Consider the following 23,759-nt stretch of genomic DNA (forward strand, 5'->3'; position numbering starts at 1 on the left):
ACATCAGGTTCTGGTTTGATGCCATTTCTCATTTAAAAAAAAAAAAATCCTGCAAGACGTTGCTGACTACTGCTGTACTGCATGATGGTCCACCTGCCTCCGCCAGCATGACCACAGCATAACATTATGTTCCACAGTAGTTTAGTTTTAATAAAATAAAGACAACTGTTCTTAAAACACAGCCAAAACTAAAGTATTCCACCATTTTTGCTCATAATACGGGAAAACTTATGTCAAACATTTACTGAAAGCCTAAAATAAATTTCCATGACCTCAAATATTCGTTCCTTTTAGGAGGTCCTCGCCACAAAACTCTGCATATTTATGTGGTATTTTGTGTTTGCTTGCCATTCAGAGTGTTGTAACATTACCCAACACAATGTCAAACATGTGAGGATCGGTCATTGTAAGAGTGCAGAAAGATGTAGATCATGTCATACTGTTTTTTTACGACAGCATATTAAAATAAGCCATAGACTTGGTCAATATATGAACTGGAAACAATCAGATTTTATCACACTGGGATTTTGCTTTCTTGTTTGCAATGCAGCATCTCATGCACGCCTGTGCAAAAGCAAACATACACAAACACATAATGTGTTCACTCACTCACTCTCCCCAGGGTGCAGTGATGTCAGGGGTGAGGGCAGTGCCAAGTCCAGTGCATGCCAACACAACCTGCTGTCATAGCAACAGAGGGAGGAGTCAGATGAAACCTCTATCCTCCTCCATCTATCTGACTCCCTCAGCACCTCTTAATGTTTCTCTCCCTCTCTTTCCCGTCACTGCCATCTTACAACCCTCTGTTCTCATCCCCTCATTCATGCTTCCTGAGTCCACTTGTTTGCTTGTCATTTTTTTTGCTCTCAATCACTGTGCAGAGGGCTAAGAAAGATTGAAAGAATAAAGGGATGACAGAGGCAGAGGCTTGGCGGTGGTGACTATTTATATGTGTGGAACCCCCCCCCCACCTATTCACCCATCTCACTGCACCCGCAGACACATGAACAGGATAATTATGTGTCCTCTTACAGGTCCCAGAGAGAAGTAGATGGGGGGCCTTAATAAGCGTGTTGTAACCGTCAGCTGCTACTAGAAACTGTAGCTGTTATGATCATTACTACTTTCAAACACCAGACCCCCTGGCTAAACCACAGTCTCTCTTTTTGTCTCCACTCTCAATGTGTCATGAGGCAACGGAAGGCTTTTCAGTCTAAAATAGCACCTTCTCAAAAATAGCAAAGACAAAAGTATACACGCCAGGTTGGCTGAATTTGAAATCTACCCCCTTCGCTTTTCCTTGCACACTAAGCCAGCGTTTGTTACATCAAAACGGTGTTTTAAGACATTGAATATGTTACGCTGATGTTTAATACTAATGCTGTGAACAAATTCCTGTCTCCTATAAGGCTATGATCAGGAATTTGGAATATGCTTTAGGAGCAATACAGTCTTGGTCATTCAGCCGTATTAATGTTGTCAGAGACCTTTCCCAGCATAACATATTGATTAAATGGACATCTCAGCATGTCAGCTCTGTAATTACAGCTCACCTTTTAAAAGAAGAATTTATGATGCAGAGCCAAATATATACTCATAGCTGTCTGATAACCATGTGGTACTTGCATGTCAGAAATATTCTGAGATTAATCTGCCTGAATCTGGGCAGAGTTTCAATCAGACCCTTCTTGTTCATGTCTCTCTCACTTCTCGCAAAACAAACTCACCTTTTTGCCTCTACATCACCCCAGAAAGATGCAGCAGGCCTACTTAATGAAAGCAAGCAAATCCCAGTAGTTCGTGGATGCAGAAGTGTGTGTGTGCATTGTGTGAGTGTGTGTGTGTGTGTTGGGGTATTGATTGAATAATACAACAGTGGTCCATAACAAATAGCATGCGTGCACCACCAAACTCAAACAAAATATCCTTCTTTCACACACAAAAAACCCATACGGACACATGCACACGTCAGCAGGATATCGCCGTAGTCGCTCAAAGACACACGCATGGACACACTGGCTCTACAGAGAACCATTATCTCTGAGTCACAGACTGTCCCTACGCCAGGAATAACTGAACATTCTCTTACACACACACACACACACACACACACACATAAACACATCCCTGCTAGAGCCAAGCACAGACACACACATTCTTCCGAACACAATAGGTCAAAATCATTTCTTTTAGTTAAATGTGTGTGTAGGTTTTAGAGGGATGCTTTGGTAGAAAATGACTTTAATTTGTGCAACTATATTTTCTTCAACATTGTATAATCATCTGACACCTAAGATTGATCTGTTTGTATGTTAAAATGAGCCCTTTATAACTACAGCCTGCCATTTTGCAACTACCCAGAATGGACAAATCAGCACCTCCTTGTTACATTATTTGCATCCTGCCTAAACAATGTCAGAAATACAATAGTTTCCACTTTAACTGTAGTTTTACTTTTTCATATTTGCTTTTGCATGGCAGCTCCATAGTCTCACATTGTTTACGCTCACTGATCATTGAAGACTGAGGGAGAAATTATAGCTTAACCTAACTCCATTCTGAAAAGCATTTCAAAGGTAGTTTTGTTGTTATGTGGACAAATGTGAAAGCAATTATCCAAGCATGATGTGGATCTCTTTTTTTATATTATTACAACTCACACATGACAGCAAAATCTGAGTAGGAAGCAGCAGAGAGTCAGTAGGCTGTATGTTCGATTGGCATTTGATGACACAATGAATCTCTGACTTCCACAAGAACAACAGCATTAATGATTGTTTTGACACTGCTAATGAGGGAAAGAGACCAAGTATCTACAAGACAGCCTTAAGCTCCTGCTTTTCTCCTATTTTTCAGGAAAAAGGACTGAATAGTCTACACTCCAGCCCTTTCATCCATATCTTAGCAGAGCTCCATCACAGGAATAGAATTCCTGATCTAACTACTGTGTTGCATTAATCATACTCAAATGAATCAACTAATCTGGGGATCACAAAAGTTTTAGACAAATTTCGTATAGAAAGCCAAAATTACAGAAATTATACATTCCACATGAAAGACCAAACAAGCTAATGTAGTTTTGTTCAAGGGTGGGGGAGGCGAGGGGCTGTAACCTACAGCATAACTGTAGGATGTATCCCATATCCCACACACAGCTTAAACTCAAAGAAAAAAAAATATTTTTTTTGTCTTACATCTTAATTAAGGTTCCACATGAGAGATAAGAGTCCTTATTTTCACCCAAAAACATGTTTCAGAACAGCAGTTTTCAAACTGTCTTTATAGAGCCCAGCAGATTTTTATTCTAGTCAAGTAATGAGGGACTGGATTGCACCTGGGAGATGCAGGGAATTCAAGGAAATAAAAGTAACTAGCTGATAGGTATAGAAAACAAGCAGTACTCTGGGTTCCTAGAAATAGGCATGAAACTATTGTTGGGGGCAGATGCACAATGGTGTGGTAAATCTTGCAAGTCTTCCTCGTGATTAGATAAGACAATATAAACAGAGCCAATACTGCATGTCGGCATTTCCTTGAGATCAGATGGTAGCTGAGAATAATCCCTTAAACATTGTATACAAAGAAATGAAATAGCACCATAATCACTTTAAATATATATAGTTCATTCATTCATTCATTGTCTTCAGCTTATTCCTTTCTATTAAGGGTCGTGGGGGGGCTGGAGCCTATCCCAGCGTCTACGGGTGAGAGGCGGGGTTCACCCTGGACAGGTCACCAGTCCATCGCAGGGCCAACACATAGAGACAGACAACCATTCACACTCACAGTCACACCTACGGTCAATTTAGAGTATCAATCAGCCTCGTCCCCTCTTGATGTCTTTGGACGGTGGGAAGAAGCTGGAGTACCCGGAGAGAACCCACACAGGAACAGGGAGAACATGCAAACTCCACACAGAAAAATCCTGCATCCGAGCTGGGCCTCGAACCCAGAACCTTCTTGCTGTGAGGCCACAGTGCTGACCACTGCACCACCGTGCATCCCCAAATATATAAAGTTATATCTCATATATTGATCTGTGAGGGTCTGATATGGGAACATTACACACAGGGAGCTATGACTTGCCCCTCTTGACATTCTGGAAAGACTTGCATTCACCATTATGTGTGATTATACGTGGAGGCCTGAGTGTGTGGCAGCATGCAACCTTGGGTCGGGATGAGGAGGAAAGATGTTTCACAGCACGTGTCTCTAGAGGAAAGCAAATATACAATATTCTTGGTTGAAGCCACCAGGCTCAGTAATCTAAGGACAACGGTTGTTTATTAGCAGATGAAAAATATAAATAAATAAATGGATACCTAAGGAATAATGAGGTCACTGTGCATATCTGCGGGAGCGATATATGCATGTGGCGCGTGAGCTTTTTGTGTGTGTGTGTGTGTGTGTGTGTGTGTGTGCGCGCGCACTGGGTAATTAGATAAAGAGAAGTGAATTAGTAGAGTCCACAGTGCAGAATGATGTTACACGGCTTAACCACGCCCAGCTGAGACCCACTAATCACCACTCATTAGGCTCATGGAAGAGTATGTGTGTTTTCATACACTTTGTGTTCATATGTTTGTGTGTTCATGTGTGTGTGTGTGTGTGTGTATTTATATTCTTTCATTACTCATGTTAAAATGAGTTCATCGAGGACTTAAAGGAGCTAAGTGATATTAAAACCAACCAAACATACGGGAAGGGACGGAGAAAGAATTACAGGTTTTTGTGTTCTCCCAGCAGAATGGGATAAAGCAGAACCTCAAACACTGAATCCACTCGATATGAATACTCTCCATCCCACAGTTTGGTTTCATGGCACTGTTGTGAGCAGTTGCCAAGATAAGTTGGTGTAGACACAAACTGGAACACCAAAAATCAAACACACAGTCAGTATGAACATCGTACATCACTTTAGATCCTGTGGGAAGAAAACCAGGGAACTAATGAACTCTGGGAAATGTTCCTGAACTGCCCCAGGATGATAGACGTGCACTGAAGGAGAGTGCCAGAGCTAGAGGGAGTTAAAGGGGAATAAAACATACTGTAATACTGCAAAGGTAAGGTGGTTATTAAAGTGTCAGATTTGGCAGCCAGAAGCTGGTACTGTGGTCTGTCTGGGACACACATACACAGCTGCTCAGAGAGAGAGAGAGATGTATATCTGCTGGCCAAGCACGCATAAAACACACACACACACACACACACACACCTATGTCTGGGTAAACCTAAAAAGGCATCAAAAGGTGGGAAAACGTGTGTGTGGCGCTTCCAGGAGAATATTTAGAAACCAAACAGTCCAGACACAAGGCTTTCATTCTGCTCTACACTGAACTAGAACTCAGAGGCACCTGGCCAGGCAGCACCACCTTCAACTGGACCACGAGCCTCAAACTGGACATGCAACACATCACTTGCTTGAGAACTCAAAGAGTTGGACCTTTAAATACTCACACACACACACACACACACACACACACACACGTAGCTGTTTACAGTCTATATCTTTAAATCTTCCACTTGTTATTGTTCGTCTGGCACAAGTTTGGGACCATCTGTGTTACAGATCTGTGTAGCATTTCACAGGTGCAGGCTTTTGACCATTACTTATAAGATTAATGATGTTTTTTTTAACAACAGCTTGAGGTGTTTTTGTAAAAATGTTCAAAATGGGAGATGGAACCCCAAACTCCTGAATATTCCCAAACTTTGTCAGCATGCAATGTATCAAATACATGCCCAGTAATTCCTCTCTCCATTTTTCACCGGTAGACGGCTGTAGATGACCAAAACGACTTCTTCTATCGCTCCATTTGTTACAAGCATGTATAAAGTCAGACGCCTCTAGCAGCTCAGCCTAGGAGCCTAGTTTATTCACACCAAACCAGATGATAGAAATGCACCAAATTCCCAAAATGTCCTTTTGTTCGACATATCCAAAATTAAAATTGGCTTGACAATGAAACCAAACACAACAATAGTGACAGTGGGATGGCATGGAAAATACAAGGAATCTAAGTTTTCACATTGACGATGTCCTGAGGGCCCCTCATTCCTGCTAGGTAGAAATGACCGTTCGCTATTCATCAGCAGCTGCGGTGGTTGGCCAAACACATATCTACTCCCAGGCAGTCCGAGCTTTACAAACTCCTCAGAAATAGGAAATCATTTAAATATGTTCACCATCACTAAGAATCCAGTCAACTAAGTTCAGCTTGCTAATACCACCATGATGAAGGAGCTCCTCTAACTTTCTTGATTATTACATTTTAAAGAAGTGTTGAATCAACTTTCACTATCATAGATTGTTAATTAGGAACTGAAGCACAATGCCTCAACAACAGTAGCTCCAATGTTGACAAGTGGGCAGACAGAAAGAACAGTATGCATGTATTGCACTGAAAGTGTGCCTGAACACACACACACACACACACACACACACACACAAGCTGAACAGGTGCAGCTGGACACAACACGCAGGCCTTCTCTCTCCCTCTCTCAGGAGAGTGACTCCCCTGCCTCTCTCACCCTCTGCGTCATTGTTTGCTTGTGTGAGGGTATATGTGTGTTTGTGGGTGTATGGTAGGATGCTATATTAAGAAGCCATCTCTCTTCACCTCTTCCCCTCTGCCTCCCATCTCATGTTCTTTCCCCCGCCATAGCTTGGCTGTGTGTTTTCACAATACAAGGCCTTTCCCCGCGGGAGGAGATCTGCTGAGGCACAGAGTACCAGTCGCACACTCACATATATATGCACGCATACTTACACTTGCACACAAACACACACACAGACTCCTGGGACATGCCGCAGCAAGGGACATCAGCACCCAACACCATGTCTGGTAACAGGATGATGAAAGAGCCATTCACGTCATGGAAGTAGGAAGAAAATAGACACACAAACGCGTTCACACACTGTAAACATACAAACACATAAAATTGCCCACAAACAAAAACACAGACTCACATACATCAGCAGAAAAACATACAAACACGTTGACAGCTGCTCACTTATTTGAATTTTGGGTGCACACACACAACCCACTAACAAAGGGCTTAAATGCTGCAATACAGACAAAAACACAGATGCACTGTCACAAGCAGGCAATAATAGTTCACACACACACACACACACACATATACACACACACAGAAGCTGTTTTCCTGTGGCAGCCTTGGGGAAATTAAAACTACATTATGTACCTCCAGAGGGAAGCAGTGAGAGAGGGATAGAGGAAAAGAAAAGAGAGGAAGGGGAGAGAGAGGGAGGGAGAGAGAGAGAGGGGCCAGTGTCCTGTTTCCTCAGTTCTGGACATCATAAAAAACCAGGAGAGCAGTAGAATTGGCTTTAATCTTTCTTTATTCTCTTCTTTTCCACTTTTCCTCTTAAAATTTGACATCATTCCTTTACAGTCTTCGCACAAGCCAACACTTCACGTGAGTGAGTGAATGGATGGATGGATGGATGGATGGATGTACAGTGTCTTTCAATCATCTAAAAATGTTGGACTTAACATTTGTCCGGTCATTTTATTATGCTGTTTAGAATTTTATTTCTGTTGTCGTTAAATCGTAGAACCATCCATCCAACCATCCATTTTCTACCACTTATCCTGTTAATGGTCAGGGGGGCTGGAGCCTATCCCAGGCCATCTTTAGGGCGAGTGGTGGGGTTCACCCTGGACGGGTCGCCAGTCCATCACAGGGCCAGCACATATTGACAGACAACCATTCACACTCACAGTCACACCTGCGGTCAATTTAGAGTATCAATCAGCCTCGTCCCCTCTTGATGTCTTTGGACTGTGGGAGGAAGCTGGAGTACCAGAGAGAACCCACACAGGAACAGGGAGAACATGCAGACTCACACAGAAAGACCCTGTGCCCAAGTCGGGGCCCAAACCTGGAACCTTCTTGCTGTGAGGTGACAGTGCTGACCACTGCACCATCGTACCGCCCTCTAAATACTAGATCTTCACATTGTTTTATCTTTTCCACTATGTTGTGTTTTGACGCTATTATACATTAGGCAGAATTTTTTGTTGAAATCATTCTGATGATTGTCCGTTATATATTGCAATGAATACAGGGAATTTGACCTGACTGAAAAAAGTGGAGCTAGTGTCATCATCATTACTGTGGTGACCGTTTAATCCAAATGGTGAGACATTCATGCACAGACCCAAGCATACATATTCATGGTGTGCAGGCCAGTTTGAAATGAGTTACATTTCATTACTGATCGATGACTAAAGTTGAATCCCTTTTATACATCCACTGAAAAATAACTTTCAGTGTTGTTAACACACTCCGGTCCACCGAGTGCAACACAAAAACTAGACTGCATTAATTATTTTGCTGTTATATTTTCATGTGAACGTGGCCAGATGCTGATGTGGAGTTATCCAGTAAAACCTTGAATAAGGCTCCTCTTTTGTTGGATTACATTACAATGTCACCTGGCATGAAACTGTGTTGGCGAATCAATATCATACAAGCACTCTGGCCTGGTAGCTTGCATTGTTTTGTGAACTGTAATGTGATCGTGAATATTCCTACTTTTTACCTTGTAACCGTCCAAATATTACACAATAACCACTGCTGGTTAAACTGTGTTAGCATCTGAAAGCTATCAATTTTAGTTTGAGAACTGTGCACATAAACTGATCAGACTATAACACGCAGAGAAAAAACATGACATTTCAGAGGTGAGGGGAACTTTCTGGCGCTGACCATTGTGTCCCCACACCCAAACACACACACACAGTACGCAAATTGTGAATAACAATACTGCATCGAGTCTCAGTTTCAGCTTGGGGACCTGACAAACGTTTTCCATGAAGACTTACTGGCTCACTCTGTATGGGACTCTGTGACTATGTTCTCCAAGAGAAACAGTGAGTGTGTGTTTGTGCAGTCTACTGTAGACTGTCAGAGTCTCAACACACCACTATACTGCTACCTTCCCTTCCAACTATCTCACTCTCACTTTTTTCTCTTGCTGGCAAATGGGCTCCTTCTCTTCTCACAGCACTCTGAGGGTGAAAGGGAACAGGAGAGGAAACAAGAGAGGAAGAGGGGAGGACAAGCTGCTTTTCTGTCCCACTGAGGAGCAACAAGGGCATGTGGGAAAGGAGAGACAGGGGGTGTTGTGGCACCTTTGGCCTCAGAGGATTCCTTTCTGGCAGGCCAGGGGGAAGGAGGAAGAGGAGGAACGGAAAGGAGGGGATGTAGGAGTGGGTGAGAAAAGATTGGCTTGATGCTATTCCCTTCCGAGTCACTTTCCCACCTTCCTCCGCCTTCTCTCCTGTGGGTCCTTCCAAACTCAACACACATTTTCCACAGAAAGCAAAAGAGAGACAAATGAGAAGGGAGGTGGGGTGCAGTTGGGGGGGCAAGATTTCGAATTTAGTCCATTTACAAAGCGACAGGAAGACATGTCTCTGTTTTCCAATATGAACAGAATTCAGCAGCAAAAATAGTGGGAGAAAATGACGGTGAGAACGAACCATCGACGTACAGATTTAGAGGACTGAAAACTTACGGTAAAATCTAAAAAAAAGAGCCTGAGTAAGGGAATATAAAACAGTATGTTTTTTATGGGAGGAAGAGTGTGAGATAGCATTGAGGTGTGTGTGTGTGTGTGTGTGTGTGTGTGTGTGTGTGTGTGTGTGTGTGTGTGTCATGGGACTCTAACTTCCTGCAGGAACTGACACACACAGCAGTTCTAGTGAGCCACCCAGGACCTCAGTCAGCACCCCCCCCCCTTAACATGCACATGCACACACACACACACACACACACACACACACACACACACACACAGGTACAGCTGCCCCTGGAGGAGAGTTAGCTCAGGTCTGAGGAAGGGGGCCAAGGATGGGAGGCTTCAGGACGTCATAGACACCCCAAGGGTCATACTTTCCTATCCTCCCATCCCTGTAGAGCTGAGCGAGAGACGGGCCAAGAGAGGCAGAGAGAGAGATAACTGTATATTTACCATATTCAGCAGTATCTTATTTCCCTGCTGGGATCCAGTCAGAGGAAGAGTTTAACTGTTCTCTTTCTCAGCAACAACTAGCCACAGCTGGCGAGCACCTCCAGCAGTCTAACTGTTTCTACCATGTTTAGGAACTTCGTCATTTGATCACACAAATGACAACTTTGAAGGGAATGTCACATTGGCCCAGCAGATGCATCTGTTTTCACCAGGAATACTGCACTAATTACAGCAGTTTTTCAGTTGATTAGTCAGTTAAGAAGATGCTAATCTTGACAAACTGATCACAATACAGCATATTCTCATGAGAAATTTGTATGATACTGTACAAAAAGTAAATTATTTTTGCAGAATCCTACAAATGTCCAGAAACACCAGCGGTCTAGGCACCAGGGCAGGCTGTGCACCACACCCTGTACTTTTAAATTTCCTGACCGAGTCATGGTACTAATGAACTTCATTCATATAAATCAAACGGTACCAAATTTCAGTACTTGAACGCATCGTGGTGAAAAGGATGACCCTGAAGACAACAAAATGTAACAGGCGATGTTTTAGCTGACATTAACTCGGGGTTTACACTACTATGAACATTAGTAAAACAAAATGTGAAATTCAGAACTTGGGCCTTTATTTATCTTTTTGTTTTCTTTACCAGTATAAATTACAAGAAACAGTACCAACCCTGGTGTGCAAAGTAAACTTCCCTCCCCAACACTTAAAGGGATGAGCAAGCATACAGGGGTTTTGGTGTCTATGCTGGTGCTTCCCCTACCCATGCTGGGTTCATGACATCAAGGCTAGAGTGGGACTGTATTTGTCCACACTTGGGGTTACACCCATCAAACCTTGAGCAATGACAACCTCAGGCTAAATGCTGGACCTTCCTTTTTTTTCTCAGGGGAAATTCAATATTTGAGCATAGATTTGACAATGCTGTGGTTCAGGGCTGATTACGTTGGGGAAGGCAAACCAACTGGATATAGATAGTGGTTTGGTTTGAAATGCAGTATAAATGTTCAAATGTCTCGCTAAGAACATCTTGTCGTCAGAAACACAGGCAAATTTCTTGATGTCTCACTCCTGACTCACAAATGCATCAGTTAGAAATGAATTATAGTGCATTTTTGTATATGTTTAAGTACCAACATTTTCATTCAAATAAAATAGCACCAATTTGCTGGTCACAGACTCTCAGCTGGGATTATTTGAAATTCTTAAGTCTTCTTCAGAAGTCAATTACATTTAGTACTATATTCTCCAATCCTGGAGGGGAGAAAAAGATGGCGTCTTTGGTTTGGGAAGTTATTATTGGTCATCAGTGGATTGAACTGAACTCAAAGTCTGGCCAGGGTTGGCTCCGACTAGACATCTGCTGCACTGGTTGAATCATTATCCCACATTATGCAGGACTGTCCATCCTAATGATACCTGCTGTCTTTCTTCCTTGACAAGATAGACATTGTCATTTTATCCATGAACGTAGAAGAGCAGTTGGTTGAGGAAGTATGGACCACGTGCATCCAAGGGTGGATCAAAATCACACAAGACAGAAGGGACAGAATGGAGAAAATAGAGCACTTGGTTTGGACAAGCTGCAAGGAGAAACAAAGTCCAGGGGACAAAAAACAAAAAGAAAAGCCTACCATCTCTTATACTTCCTCCTAGGATATCACCAGGCCAGAGAGAGAAGTGAAAAAGCACACAAATCTCTCTCCTGTCCCCCCTGCACCTATCTCTCTCTCCCCATATCCCCTCTGTCATCTCTCTTTCCATTCAGCCTTACTCCAGAGACCAGTGAGAGCTCAGACTCTTTCCACATCTCGTTCTCATTCCTTCTTTCAAGTCTCCTCTTTCTCTTGCATTATTTTTCCTTCTACTAATAGTTTCACCAATCCCTCTATCCTAATTCCTACTATGTTCACCCCTCCTACATCCTTGATATCCCTCGGTGCAGGCCTTTATAAACCACATGGAATTTATATTACAAACTGTGTACGTGTCAGTGTGTTTGTGTTTGAGGTATCTACACTTTAGCCTCTAGTGCGGATCTGACCGCCGGCAAGAAATCTATCACACTGTGTGTGTGTGTGTGTGTGTGTGTGTGTGTGTGTGTGTGTGTGTGTGTGTGTGTGTGTGTGTGTGATCACGAACCCGTCTGGACAGTTGATTCATCCCAGGTCTCTGAAGCTTCGCCTTCTTCTACCGCTGAGAAAAAAAAGAAGAGAAAGAGAAATGAAAAGTAAGTTCTGTATATTCTAACTGTATGTCAACAAGCCAAAGTTGTATCATTTTCTACATGGGCAAGCAGACATGAAACATGAACATGAAAATTATGAAACCAGAGATACAGGATGTAGATGAGATATATACTTAGTAATTAAAAGAGCATCGTGTTAAACAGTCTCCATGAAAGTAACTTGGTAAAAAATATGGATAAGTGATATTGTAGTGTGGTGGGAATGTTACCGTTTTTCCTCATCCCCAAGAGTCAGAAACTATGAATGACTCAGGACAGACTGTTTTCATGTATTTGATGTCCTCTGAAGTTGTGTGAAACAGTAATATTAGGCTAGCTTGGCCTAACAATTGACTCGCCATGAGATCAAATAACATAATAACGATTCTTAACAGGCATCCCAAAATGAAACTGTAACGTGGGAAGGGGGGTGTCGTACTCCAAGTTTTGTCTAAGGGGAAGCCCACCATCTCAGACTATGAAAACCCCTGCTGCAAACTAAATGACAGTGTGTAACACAAGTACAACACAAACTGGTCTGAGTTTTTAAAACTGGACCTCAGGTCGTTCTCTAATAGACCCTGAAGTTTCCACCAGACTTTTCCAGTCTCAGTAGGTTCTAGAAGTTAATTGTGTGTCAAGGCCAACTTTGGATAAAAGTTCAAGGGGTCTCTGTTAATGCTGGCAGCTACCATAGCTGATGTTTTACTCGAGTCTGCAGAAATGAGTGTTTCCATTCACCCATCTAAGTAGGCTCCTCATCCAAAGATCTAATTTATTGTTTTTAACACATCCTTAAAAACAATACAAGAAAAAAACACACAGGTATGAACAAGAGGTCTTGAGATCAGAGAGAGAGAGATGATCAGAGCTGGAATGTGACACTGACTTCCTGGGTAAAGCAGGAAGGAGGGAAGTGCAGCTGGCACATAAACAGGAAATGGCTGCAGCCATCACACAATGGGGTTTCCTGTACACTCCTTCCCCACCACACAATTCTTCACTTCTCACTTACTCACCATCTCTGATCTTTCTTCTCATCCTGCTCTCACCGGTGACCCCCCACCCCTCCAACTCTTTAAACCTCTCCTCATATTTCTCACTTCATATCCTCGTCAACTCCCTTCTGACCTGCACGTTTGAGATGAGCCAAATGAAAACAAGAAGTTATAAATCAGCCAAGTGTTCCTGTTAAAATATAAAAACAAAACCGTGACCTCTCTCAGCTTGACCTCATGTTTGAGGTTGACTTGCCAGATAAATAGCGCGCGCGAACCAGCCAGTGGGGAAAAAAAACGTAAAGAAAAAACGTGGGCTAAAACTATGTACTACAAAATCATTCCTCATAGAGAAATCCACTGTTTCAGAAAACCTGTCCAAAAACACAACGTGCCAAGTTTTACATGGCAAGCCATTAAAATCTGAGATCAACATAAAGAATTTATTTATTTATTTATTTATTTTAAATCTGAAAATTGACAATTGAAATTATTTTTTAACATGTGGTTTGTGGGGGAAATTATTTTTCACAGCAAACTCCGACATTTGTAACAAACATTCTTGTAACAGGATTAGATTTTACTATTATTGTCCCATCAAAATAACTTGGATTGTTATGTATGGAAGTCTTGATTGCCGTATTTACCCGGCAGACTGGCAGTTTAGTTATTACAAGCAGCACACATGAGTAAGATGCTTAGAACCTGAGGAAATGAAACATGTTTATTTGTTGCTATGGATCATGTAAATCAAAACATTTACTCATGTCTATTACTGCCATTACTGAAGGAATCACTGTTTTGTTTTGGCTGATGTCTGATTATTGAGCAGAGAGTGAGATAAAGAAAGAGAGAGGAACTGATAGGTGAGAGACATTTGCTCTACAACAAGAGTGACCGGCCACAGCCCGTGCTATTTTTCTCGGACTAATCAGTCAGAGAGTAAAAGCAGAAAAAAGAACCAACCAGCCAAAGATGTTTGCTGCAGCCATTATAATATCTCTTCATGAGCTTTTAACACAATCAGATGTCTTATAACTTGCCGTTGGCTCTCTCAGAAGTGGCATTTCCACTTAAAAAAAAGGACATCAGCTGATGAGGCGGTCCATCAATGTGGCTCAGGGAGCATTCAGGATGCATTTGTGTGCACAGTACTGAAAGACTGTGGCCACATGCGGCCCTGATGACCTCCGATGTGGTTTCAGTGATCAGATCTCGGGATGCATTCAGGACGCATTGAGTGCGAGCACACCTGGTATTAAGGCTGTCCACTTCTGATCGCATCACTCAGGAGGGATCTTAATACCAGGCGTTAACAGAGCCGAAAATGGTACAAATGCAGCAAAGTGAACTGAAGGGTACACAGTTATCTTTCAAACCAGTAGACCTCCAGAGAGAAGCATTTGTACTCTTTAAGGTACACACTGGTACCTCTCTTTTACTCTATTTTAGAATGTGTACAGGGAAACCTTACTGTAAATGATGCAACATCTACAATGTAATAGAAGTCCTGATATTGCTCCTCCTACAACTTGCTGGCAACTTCACCAAAATGAAATGATGACAGCATGCAAGCGTGTGCATGCGGATACACACACACACACACACACACACACACACACACACACACAAAACCTACACACTGTCACTACCACTGACACTCTAAAACTCAAACACCAAAGGCACATTTCATCCTAAAACTTTGCTCTGGTCAGAAAAACTTCCCTCCAACAACTGAAGAACCCAACCTCAGATAGGACTCAAACATTTGGACCAGATCTAAAAATCCCCCTTGAGAAGCTGGGGCTGGAGTTGGTTCTGAAGGCCAGATGTGGCCCACAGTGCTCTAATAACGGACTAATGGGTCCCTGGACAACATGGACACACACACTCGATACAACACACAGACACACACACTACGTTCTTGAGACAAATACACACACAGACACACACAGGATTTTGACTTGTAGGCTGCGTGTCTGCCTGAATAGAACCCAGCACAGATTGAGACCTCCCAACATAACCAGCACGTCTGCCAAACACAGCAGACAGAAACAGATGAAAGAGGTTATGAGAAGAGAAACCCACAGCAAAAACAAGGACATACTCAGAGTTAATAAAAAGGGTTTTCCTACAAAACACCTCTAGAATATTACTTCACTATTTAATTATTTTTACTCCTGGTAGCCACATACTTGAACAGCAGTGAATATGGGGCAAATGTAATGGAGGTGGTGTTTGCAGACTTTGATTTCATGCAAACAAATTGAGCTTTGAATGTTGGCAACACATGGGGCGGTATAGCTTGGATGTAGAGGACCCGTTTTGCAACCAAAGGGTCGCTGGTTCGATCCTCACATCCTCGGGGATCATGTCGAAGTATCCTTGAGCAAGACACTGAGCCCCTAACTGCTCCTGATGGCCCTGAGACGGACTGGCGACCCATCCAGAGTGAACCCCGCCTCTCACCCAATGTCAGCTGGGATAGGCTCCACCCCCCCCACCCCCAAGCGACCTTAATGGATGGATGGTTGGATGTTGTATCATGTCTAGCCTGTTTCATGGTAGGCGGTTTGGCAATAATGATAACCTCAACACCATTAAAAACAAATGTGATTGCCTTAGTAATGATTGATTGAGCTTCATGGGGAAAAGCACATACACACATGTGGAAGTAATTTTGGGTAGGAAGTGCAATCATATGATATAGTACACATTATCTCATGCATGACATTTGTGAACAATCCCAATTCCACACTATCATCACCTGCGTGAGCAAAACACATAACTCAGCATCTTGTCAACATCAGCGCAGTCGGAAGTGTCTTTCTCATGAAAAGAGCTGTTCGTGTGTGTGTGTGTGTGTGTGTGTGTGTGTGTGCACATGTGTGTTTAATCTATGGATGCAGATCTGAATCCAAGGTTTGACCTCGCTATGGTTCCACCAGGCATCTCTGGTCTTGTTGTGACAGCGATTCTCTCTAGTTATAAAACTTTGCCCTTTCAGTGGTAATGGAGATTTGAGAGGCTGTAGAGAGACCTGCATGGTAGCTCTACAGCTGATAAAAGAGAGTTTTCCCTGATGAGACTGTGGGGAATACAGTGTGTTTCATTAGCCAAGCCCACATAGCTTTATTTAGATTCCCATATCCTCCATCTAACCCCCTCAGAGATACACACCGTTACTGTGAACCCTGCACACACACACCAGGGGGTCAGTGTGTGTGTGTGTGTGTGTGACAGAGAGAGAGATTGTGTGGGAGGGGTTGAGGATGCTTACTCATACCATATGAATAAAACAAGGGCGTATTTAAGTATGTGTGTTCTTGTAAGTCTTAATGAAAAGACCAATTTCAGTTGTGGCCCTGAAGAGTGAGAACATTTTTTATTTGCTCACTGTCAGACAAGGTGTCATATTTGGAGAATGTCCAAAAGGAGCTGCCTGTACTATATGTGCCACAACATGTCATGCCACTGAATTTGATGTGGTCCATCCGATGCATCAAAAAAACATAAACATAATTTTTTTAATCATATACATACATATATGCATACATACACACACACACACATACATACACACACACACACACACACAGACATATATATATACATACATATATATATATATGTATATACATACAGAGATAGAGATATACATAGAGATAAAGATATTTATATAGATAGATCTAGATAAAGATATAGATATACACACACTAATAATTAGTTCAGTCCTGGTCACACACTGGATGGCTAAATTTTTTTCATCTAACAGTACATTTGTGTTCCCGGTTCAGATAGTTTCAAACTTTTCATGGTCACTTAAGCTTGTAGTGTAAAGCTATTATATAACTGTGTAAAAGCTTAAATAACATTGAAATAAGAAACTCCAGGATCAAATTAAGGGACCTAAGAGCATTTTCGCACTTTGCTCAGTTGCCTTGTACCATAGCCGTTGCCTTGTCTCCCCTCCCCACTCCAACACTGGCCTGCACTCACATTTCATACACGTTCTGGGACTGAGCATGCTTACGTCATCAGAGTGCAATTTGTGTTTTGTGTCGATGAAACCACTGTCACACAACACAATGGACTTTTCTGTGCTTGAGCACAGTTAGCAATCGTACAGGTCTGCCAAGCCAAAGACCAAGTGAACCTCCCTGAGCCCACCTTTTCAACTGTACAGAGTAATCATACTTGTCAAAGACTTTCGGGTCAAACATGCTCAGGCATAGGATGGATCACCTGAAATGAGTTCATACAAAAGGTTCTGTGGCACTCTTGCTTTGGTCCGCCAAGGGAAAAAGATTGGTCAGCCCCATCTTACACCGTTATGTGGATTTGTGATCAGCATACATGTCTATACAGTATATGTCCGCAATTAAACAAAACAAGACCTTATTTTCCTCTAACAACTGCAAAAATTAATCCACTTTACCTTCAAGAGTGGATTTAATGAACTATAGCGTTTTGTATTCGAATTTTAACAGTGTTCCCTTCCTGTGTAATTTACAGATTGAAAATCTGTGGCAAGAGGGCACAGATTAAAGTAATGTGGGAATAGAGTGCAAATCCATGTACACATTTTTGTCTGACAGTGAATCACTTAAACACCTAAATGTGTTAGTATCCACCTAAATCACTGAAGTTCAACCAGATCATCGGTGTCAGATAATCCTGCACACAACAGTGAGCTATTGTTTGTTAGAAAGGCTCCAGAGCTAGTCTCACAGCACATTACTGTTATCAAGAGAGGAGCATGGAACAAAGCAAATTGAGATGATTGCATCTCTATATCATAATAATGTTTTAATAAATAAATTTAATTCTCATTTATTACACACACAGTCCTGCAAAGCAGCAACAGTTCACCTCTTGACCCACTCCTCAATTCTTATCCTGCACTGATCAAATCTATCCCTATCGATCCCTAACTTCTCCTAACGGCCTTTCCTTGTTCATTATCCTTCACCTGACATCTTTCATCCCTCTTCCTCACTCTATCCATCTCCTGACATCTTTCATCTTTGTTCCTTGTTCTCTTTAGTGCGTCTGCCCTGACCGCTGCTTGCTGTCCATGCTTTGTTCTTCATCTTTTCTTCAGTGTTTTTTTGTCCCCCAATCCCTCCTATTCTTTTTTAGCCTCCGTCACATCTCGATCTTTCACACCTCCCTTGACATTTCCCCTCCTCTCACATTCCCACTTCCTCCCCCTCTGTCTTTGTCTCATCCGTCCCATGAAAGCAGTTTTAGCCTCAATAAGAAAACCCTTTGTCTTTTTTTCCTCCTAAACAACACATGTATGCACGCACAGTATCAGGGCCACGTATTCCCGAGGCAGCCCAAGGCTGGTGTTCCCATCTATTTGATGAGCAGGTCACAGTGGCCAATCATGCAGTGGCCAGGCAGCCCAGAGAGGCGGGTTGTGGGTCAGTGCAGCCAATGATAGGCTGGTTGTTTTCCCAGAGGGGCAGCTGATTGACAACTGGTGCTGGACAGAAGTCAAGAGGGTAATTGTCATCCAACTCTCTCTCTCTTTCTCTAGCTGTCTGTCCCTCATCCTAGACACTCCTTTTTTCATCTCTCCTCCCTCTCCCCTTGTTCTTCCCCTCTCCAACCCACTTCCTGGGCCCCTCCTCCCCTCCCCACCCCGCTTTCTCCCTATGGCTCCAGAAGGACTCTCTCATTGGCCGCCCTTCCCGTCTCTCAGGAACGACTTTGTGACACTACTGGCAGAGAGCTGATGCCAATCTCCATCCCCAGCACGCCCCCCGGGAACCTACCCAACTTCAATGGCCTGTGTCAAACACACACACACACATGCAAACACTTTTCGTTAGGGGACGAGGCCAGAAGCTGATTAACCAAATACTTTTATCAGCAGTAAAACCGCTCTCTCTGCCTGCCTGCATTCTGAACAAAACAGCCTTAAAATACATAAACACACATACAAACACACATCCCAAGCACCGAGCCACTGGCCAGAAACACCAGGCCAGTCTGGGGTTTGGGATACTGTGTGAGTGTATGTGCACACATGTTTTTGTTTGTGAGAGAGTGTAAAGGGACAGAGGTAGCAGAGGGCTTAGATGGATGGTAGAGAGAAGCAACAACACCACAAAGCCTAACGGACAAGCTTCATTGCCCTGTCTACATTTTTTTTTCTACGCTCGTTTTTCTTTCTCTCTCTCATCATTTTCTCTTTGCCTCATTCTCTTTTTATCAACAACTACTTGATTTTGTTCCTATCATTTGTGCTATATGCACTTATCAATAGCCATCAACACTTTTTTCCCCTGCCATTTTCCCTCCCATCCAAACTGTCCACATCTCTTCACCCTTTTGTCCCTCAGAACTTCTTTTAGCATCTTGGTGGGTTTGAGGTTATTGTGTTTTTAACCATGCTGGGTTGTCCAACTGAGTTGCTATGCAACTGCCCCAACATCCCATAACTCAACCACATCACAACATGCATGCATGCATGCACGCACGCACGCACGCACGCGCACACGCACACACACACACACACACACACACACACACACACACACCCCTCAAAACCTTCTGGTACAAGATAGTTGAAACAGAGATAATTAAATCATTTACACAAGGTTAAAAATGTGTTTGTTTTACCTTCACTGTAAAAAATTGTCCCGTAAATTAACAGTAAAATTCTGGCAGCAGTGGTTCCAGTATTTTACTGTTAATTTTATGGTTGGCTTACTGTTATATACTTTACAGTATATTACTGTAATAATACCAACAGTAATGTACTGTAATTAATGTACTGAATTACAGTACATTACTGTTTTTTCTTGATTTTACAGTCGACTACTGGCACTCACAGTTTAAGGATATTCAATAGAAGTACCTTTTAGAAAGCAAACATCACCAGGAAAGATAACAGGTAGGCTATTTCAACTTACGTATCGTATGGTGATAGAGGATTCTCAAGTATACCCAATAGAAGAGTCCAGAAATGGCTTCTCGGCATGTGCCTCTTGAAATACTGTACTGTATCATATTTTTACTGTTTATTCAAACATCACTCCCAAAATGAAATGCTCTTAACGGTATGTTACAGTATTTTATGTGAAACAGTAAAGTGCCCAGAAATATTGCCCAGAATGCATTGTTTTCTACAGTAACATACTGTTATAAGTGAAAACAGTATGCTACTGTCAGAATTTGACCGTATTCTTACAGCATTTTGTTACAGTTTTGTTACAAGTCTCGTGTGAAGGTGTGACACACACATTCTCTCTCTCTCTCTCAACTAGTTACAATGAGAGTTGTTGCCGACAGCTGAGTTTGTTATGCAAAGGATGTGAATGTGGTTCCACATTCATGCAAAAAAAATCTGATACTGAAAATATTTACAAGAATAAATTTCCAAAAGACCAACCTGACATTTAAGCTCCAAAATGAGACACTGTCATTGAGAAACCTGAGATCAGAATCAACGTTATTTCTTCAATAGTTGTTCACTTGGTGAACTTCTTTTTACAGTTTAAAGCAGGAAAATTCATGTTATACAGACAGAAGCACAATAATTAAAAACACTATTGTGTTTTTTTTTTAATAGATCACATAGATGTATCTCCCATTTTAAGTAAAAGCCCATTACTTGATAGATTTTCAATGCACTCCCAAGCATCAAGCCTTGCATGCATGCATGCATGCACACATGCGCATGCACACACACACACACACACACACACACACACACACACACACACACACAAGCACAGAGTTGATGTTCAGGGCCAAACAACACAGCATGAGATTAAAGAGCCTCTCTGATCTGACATTTGTTTTTTCTGTGTGTCAGAGAGAGCGTGGCAAGGAGAGCAGTCGATAAGAGACGAGACACAGAGAGAGAAGAGGAAAGGATTGGTAGGGTGGAGGAAGCAGTGAGCGGGAAGGGAAGTCAAATGAGGAGTGGAAAGGTGAGAATGAAAGCACTGGAGAGATGGGATGAGAGGTGAAGGAGGGCAGCGAGGAGCCAGATAAGGAGTAGGACAGAGAAAGAAAGAGAGGGCAAGAGGAGAGGGAACACATTCCTCTGGAGTACCTCAACTCTGGGGAGGACTCCAGAAATAACTGAACTACAAGTTCCCCCAGCAGCCTCCACTCACTAGTAAAGACTGGGACACACACACACAAGTCAAATAAAAGGCACCAAGTTCAACATTCGAGAACTGAGCTCAACCCTGAACTCAAATGTTGTGAAAGAACAGTGGGACAAATTATGAGGTATGGTACACGCACACACATGCACACGCGCGAGGGCGCGCATACACTACAAGAACAACAAGAGCAGTGAGAGCTGGAGGGTGGAGGGTATGGAGGGTACATAATTGCCTTCTCTTGTAGTACAGGCTGGGGAGTGCTTTTTGACTGAAGACACTAATTTCACGCTTAGGCATTATTTAGCTTGATACAAACTTGATTAGAATGAGAGAGTGAGACAGAGAGAGAGAGAGAGACTAAGAGAGAGAGAGAGAGAGAGAGAGAAACAGAGAGAATAAACAGCTTTGTGTCATGCAGTATTGCTGGTGGACAGATTAATACGCTCATCTTGTTCAGTATGGGAATAACAAGAAAAATATACACTATACTATATTGAATGTGCACAAGGAGCATGGGTAATTCTTGAGTACACGTAAAGTCACGCATCTTATCCTTAACACAAAATACATTTTTGTGTAGCATCATTATTTAGCCCCATTTAAGTTAAACCCAACACTAGAGGCTTTTCGTCAACAGCTGTATATAATTTTAGGATAAAAAAAAGCAGTTTAATTTAGCTACAAAATGACTCGATGTTTTGCTCCGGATAGAATAATTGGATGATGCTGACTGACAACAAATAGTCAGAAGGGTGAAACAAACATGAACTACTGCTAGAAACAGGACATAGTCATGGAGAGTGTACAAGCTCAAAGTCAACAGTGGGACAGATGAAAACATCTTGTGTTTGCTCAAAGAAACACTTACAGTATTCAAAGTGCCCACGTACACTGTAAGGTAAGACAACCAAAAAAAGATCACATCTGAGTCTTAAGGCAGATACGACACTAACCGACACACACACACACACACACACACACACACACACACACACACACACACACACACACACCTCTGGTTTCATTATTCTGCAGGGTTGGGTGGTCATAATTTATATCAGGGCATTAAAAACTAGCATCCTGTTAATTTCATGACCATCATGATGAAATTCTGCTTCACAAGGGTCCATTTAAGTGGCACACGATCATTATATTCAACCATTCATGGAGATACAAAGTGTCGGGCCTGAACACGGTCTGCTCCAATTGGCTCTCTCTTTACACCAAAAAAGTGAGACAGCACCTAACTGCAGCTGTAATTATTACTAAATCACTGTAGGAGTCAGATCCTGTTGTTCGGCATCACACTCCACATGCCAGCTGGCTCACTTCAATAATGGTTCAGGATCTGAACATTCGTCTATTGTGACCACCTTCACCTGGCTAATGGAACAGCTTATAAAATGCCTTGACCTGAATGCTGTCCAGGTCAATCCACAGAGTGTTAAAACAGCAGCTCTTGCTTTGCTCTATTATGCATTTGTGGCATCAGCCCCTGTGGAGATCATCCTGGTCAGATATCTGTATTGTCTGTTTAGTGATGTTTTATTCTGCTGTTAAAGTGGGAATTACTACATCTGTGTAGCCTTGTGTTCAAGGTCTGGTTAATTCTAATAAGCCTGTGTCATGAATGTGTGACATTCATGACACAGGCTTATTAGAACTGTATGTTAATGCATATTCAATGTGTAGTATCAACTCAGCCTCAGTGCTCTCCCTGGGTTTAGACAAAACTGCATGCCAAGGTTCAGGTCAGGTACTCTTTAGACTCTGGTTCAGACTGAATTAAAGTTGTGCAAGCATGAACCATGACATCTGAACGGCCCCTAATAGGACTTCATAGTATTTCATAAAAACGTAGTCGGGGTAATAACTTTGCAGTGGTGGGTCACAGCTAGGGAATTTAGTAGAAATACTGCATATAATATCATCATTGTGCGATTCTCACACCTGAACAACTCGGGTTCTTCCTATCGTGTGGAACCTGAGGATAATGAAGGTGGATGGAGTCAATAATCGTGGTAATTAGGTGGAGAAGCTATAATGGTCATGACCATGCAGTCCTCTATCACCATCAACTCAATAGAACCTGCTCCTGCCTGCAGAACAAACTGAGCCAGTGGAGTGGGTCTAAAAAAAAATACTGCTCCATCCCGTTGACGTTAGGGCTGAGCAATTTTATCAATTCTGCAAAATATATCGAGATTTTGTTTCCCCAGAGAATATCATTTTTTCAGCTGCGAGTCCCAACGCATTAAGCCCCATTCAAATCCCCCATGTCCTGCACTTTCCAAGAAGAGCAATTAGGTCTGCCAGCCGCTAGTATCGCTGTAGAGCATTTCTAGTTACCCAGACAGCGACGCCTTTCTCATCAGGTTAGAGCTGAG

At 42.4% G+C, this 23,759-nt stretch overlaps 1 protein-coding gene across 3 annotated transcripts in view; it reads right to left on the reverse strand.

Moving 5' to 3' along the window:
• The window catches only part of znf423 (zinc finger protein 423), a 156,194-nt gene that overhangs the window by 119,289 nt on the left and 13,146 nt on the right, over positions 1 to 23,759 (reverse strand). For all 3 annotated transcript variants that reach the window (XM_086208684.1, XM_086208683.1, XM_086208685.1), the window contains exon 2: positions 12,158 to 12,211. In XM_086208684.1, the coding sequence (XP_086064810.1) occupies positions 12,158 to 12,211 (54 nt within the window). The remainder of the gene's footprint in view (positions 1 to 12,157; positions 12,212 to 23,759) is intronic.

The sequence above is a fragment of the Aulostomus chinensis genome, chromosome 7 (assembly GCF_037954235.1).
Source record: "Aulostomus chinensis isolate RoL2024-O1b breed Wild chromosome 7, RoL_Achi_v1.0, whole genome shotgun sequence".
NCBI classification, from domain to species: domain Eukaryota; kingdom Metazoa; phylum Chordata; class Actinopteri; order Syngnathiformes; family Aulostomidae; genus Aulostomus; species Aulostomus chinensis.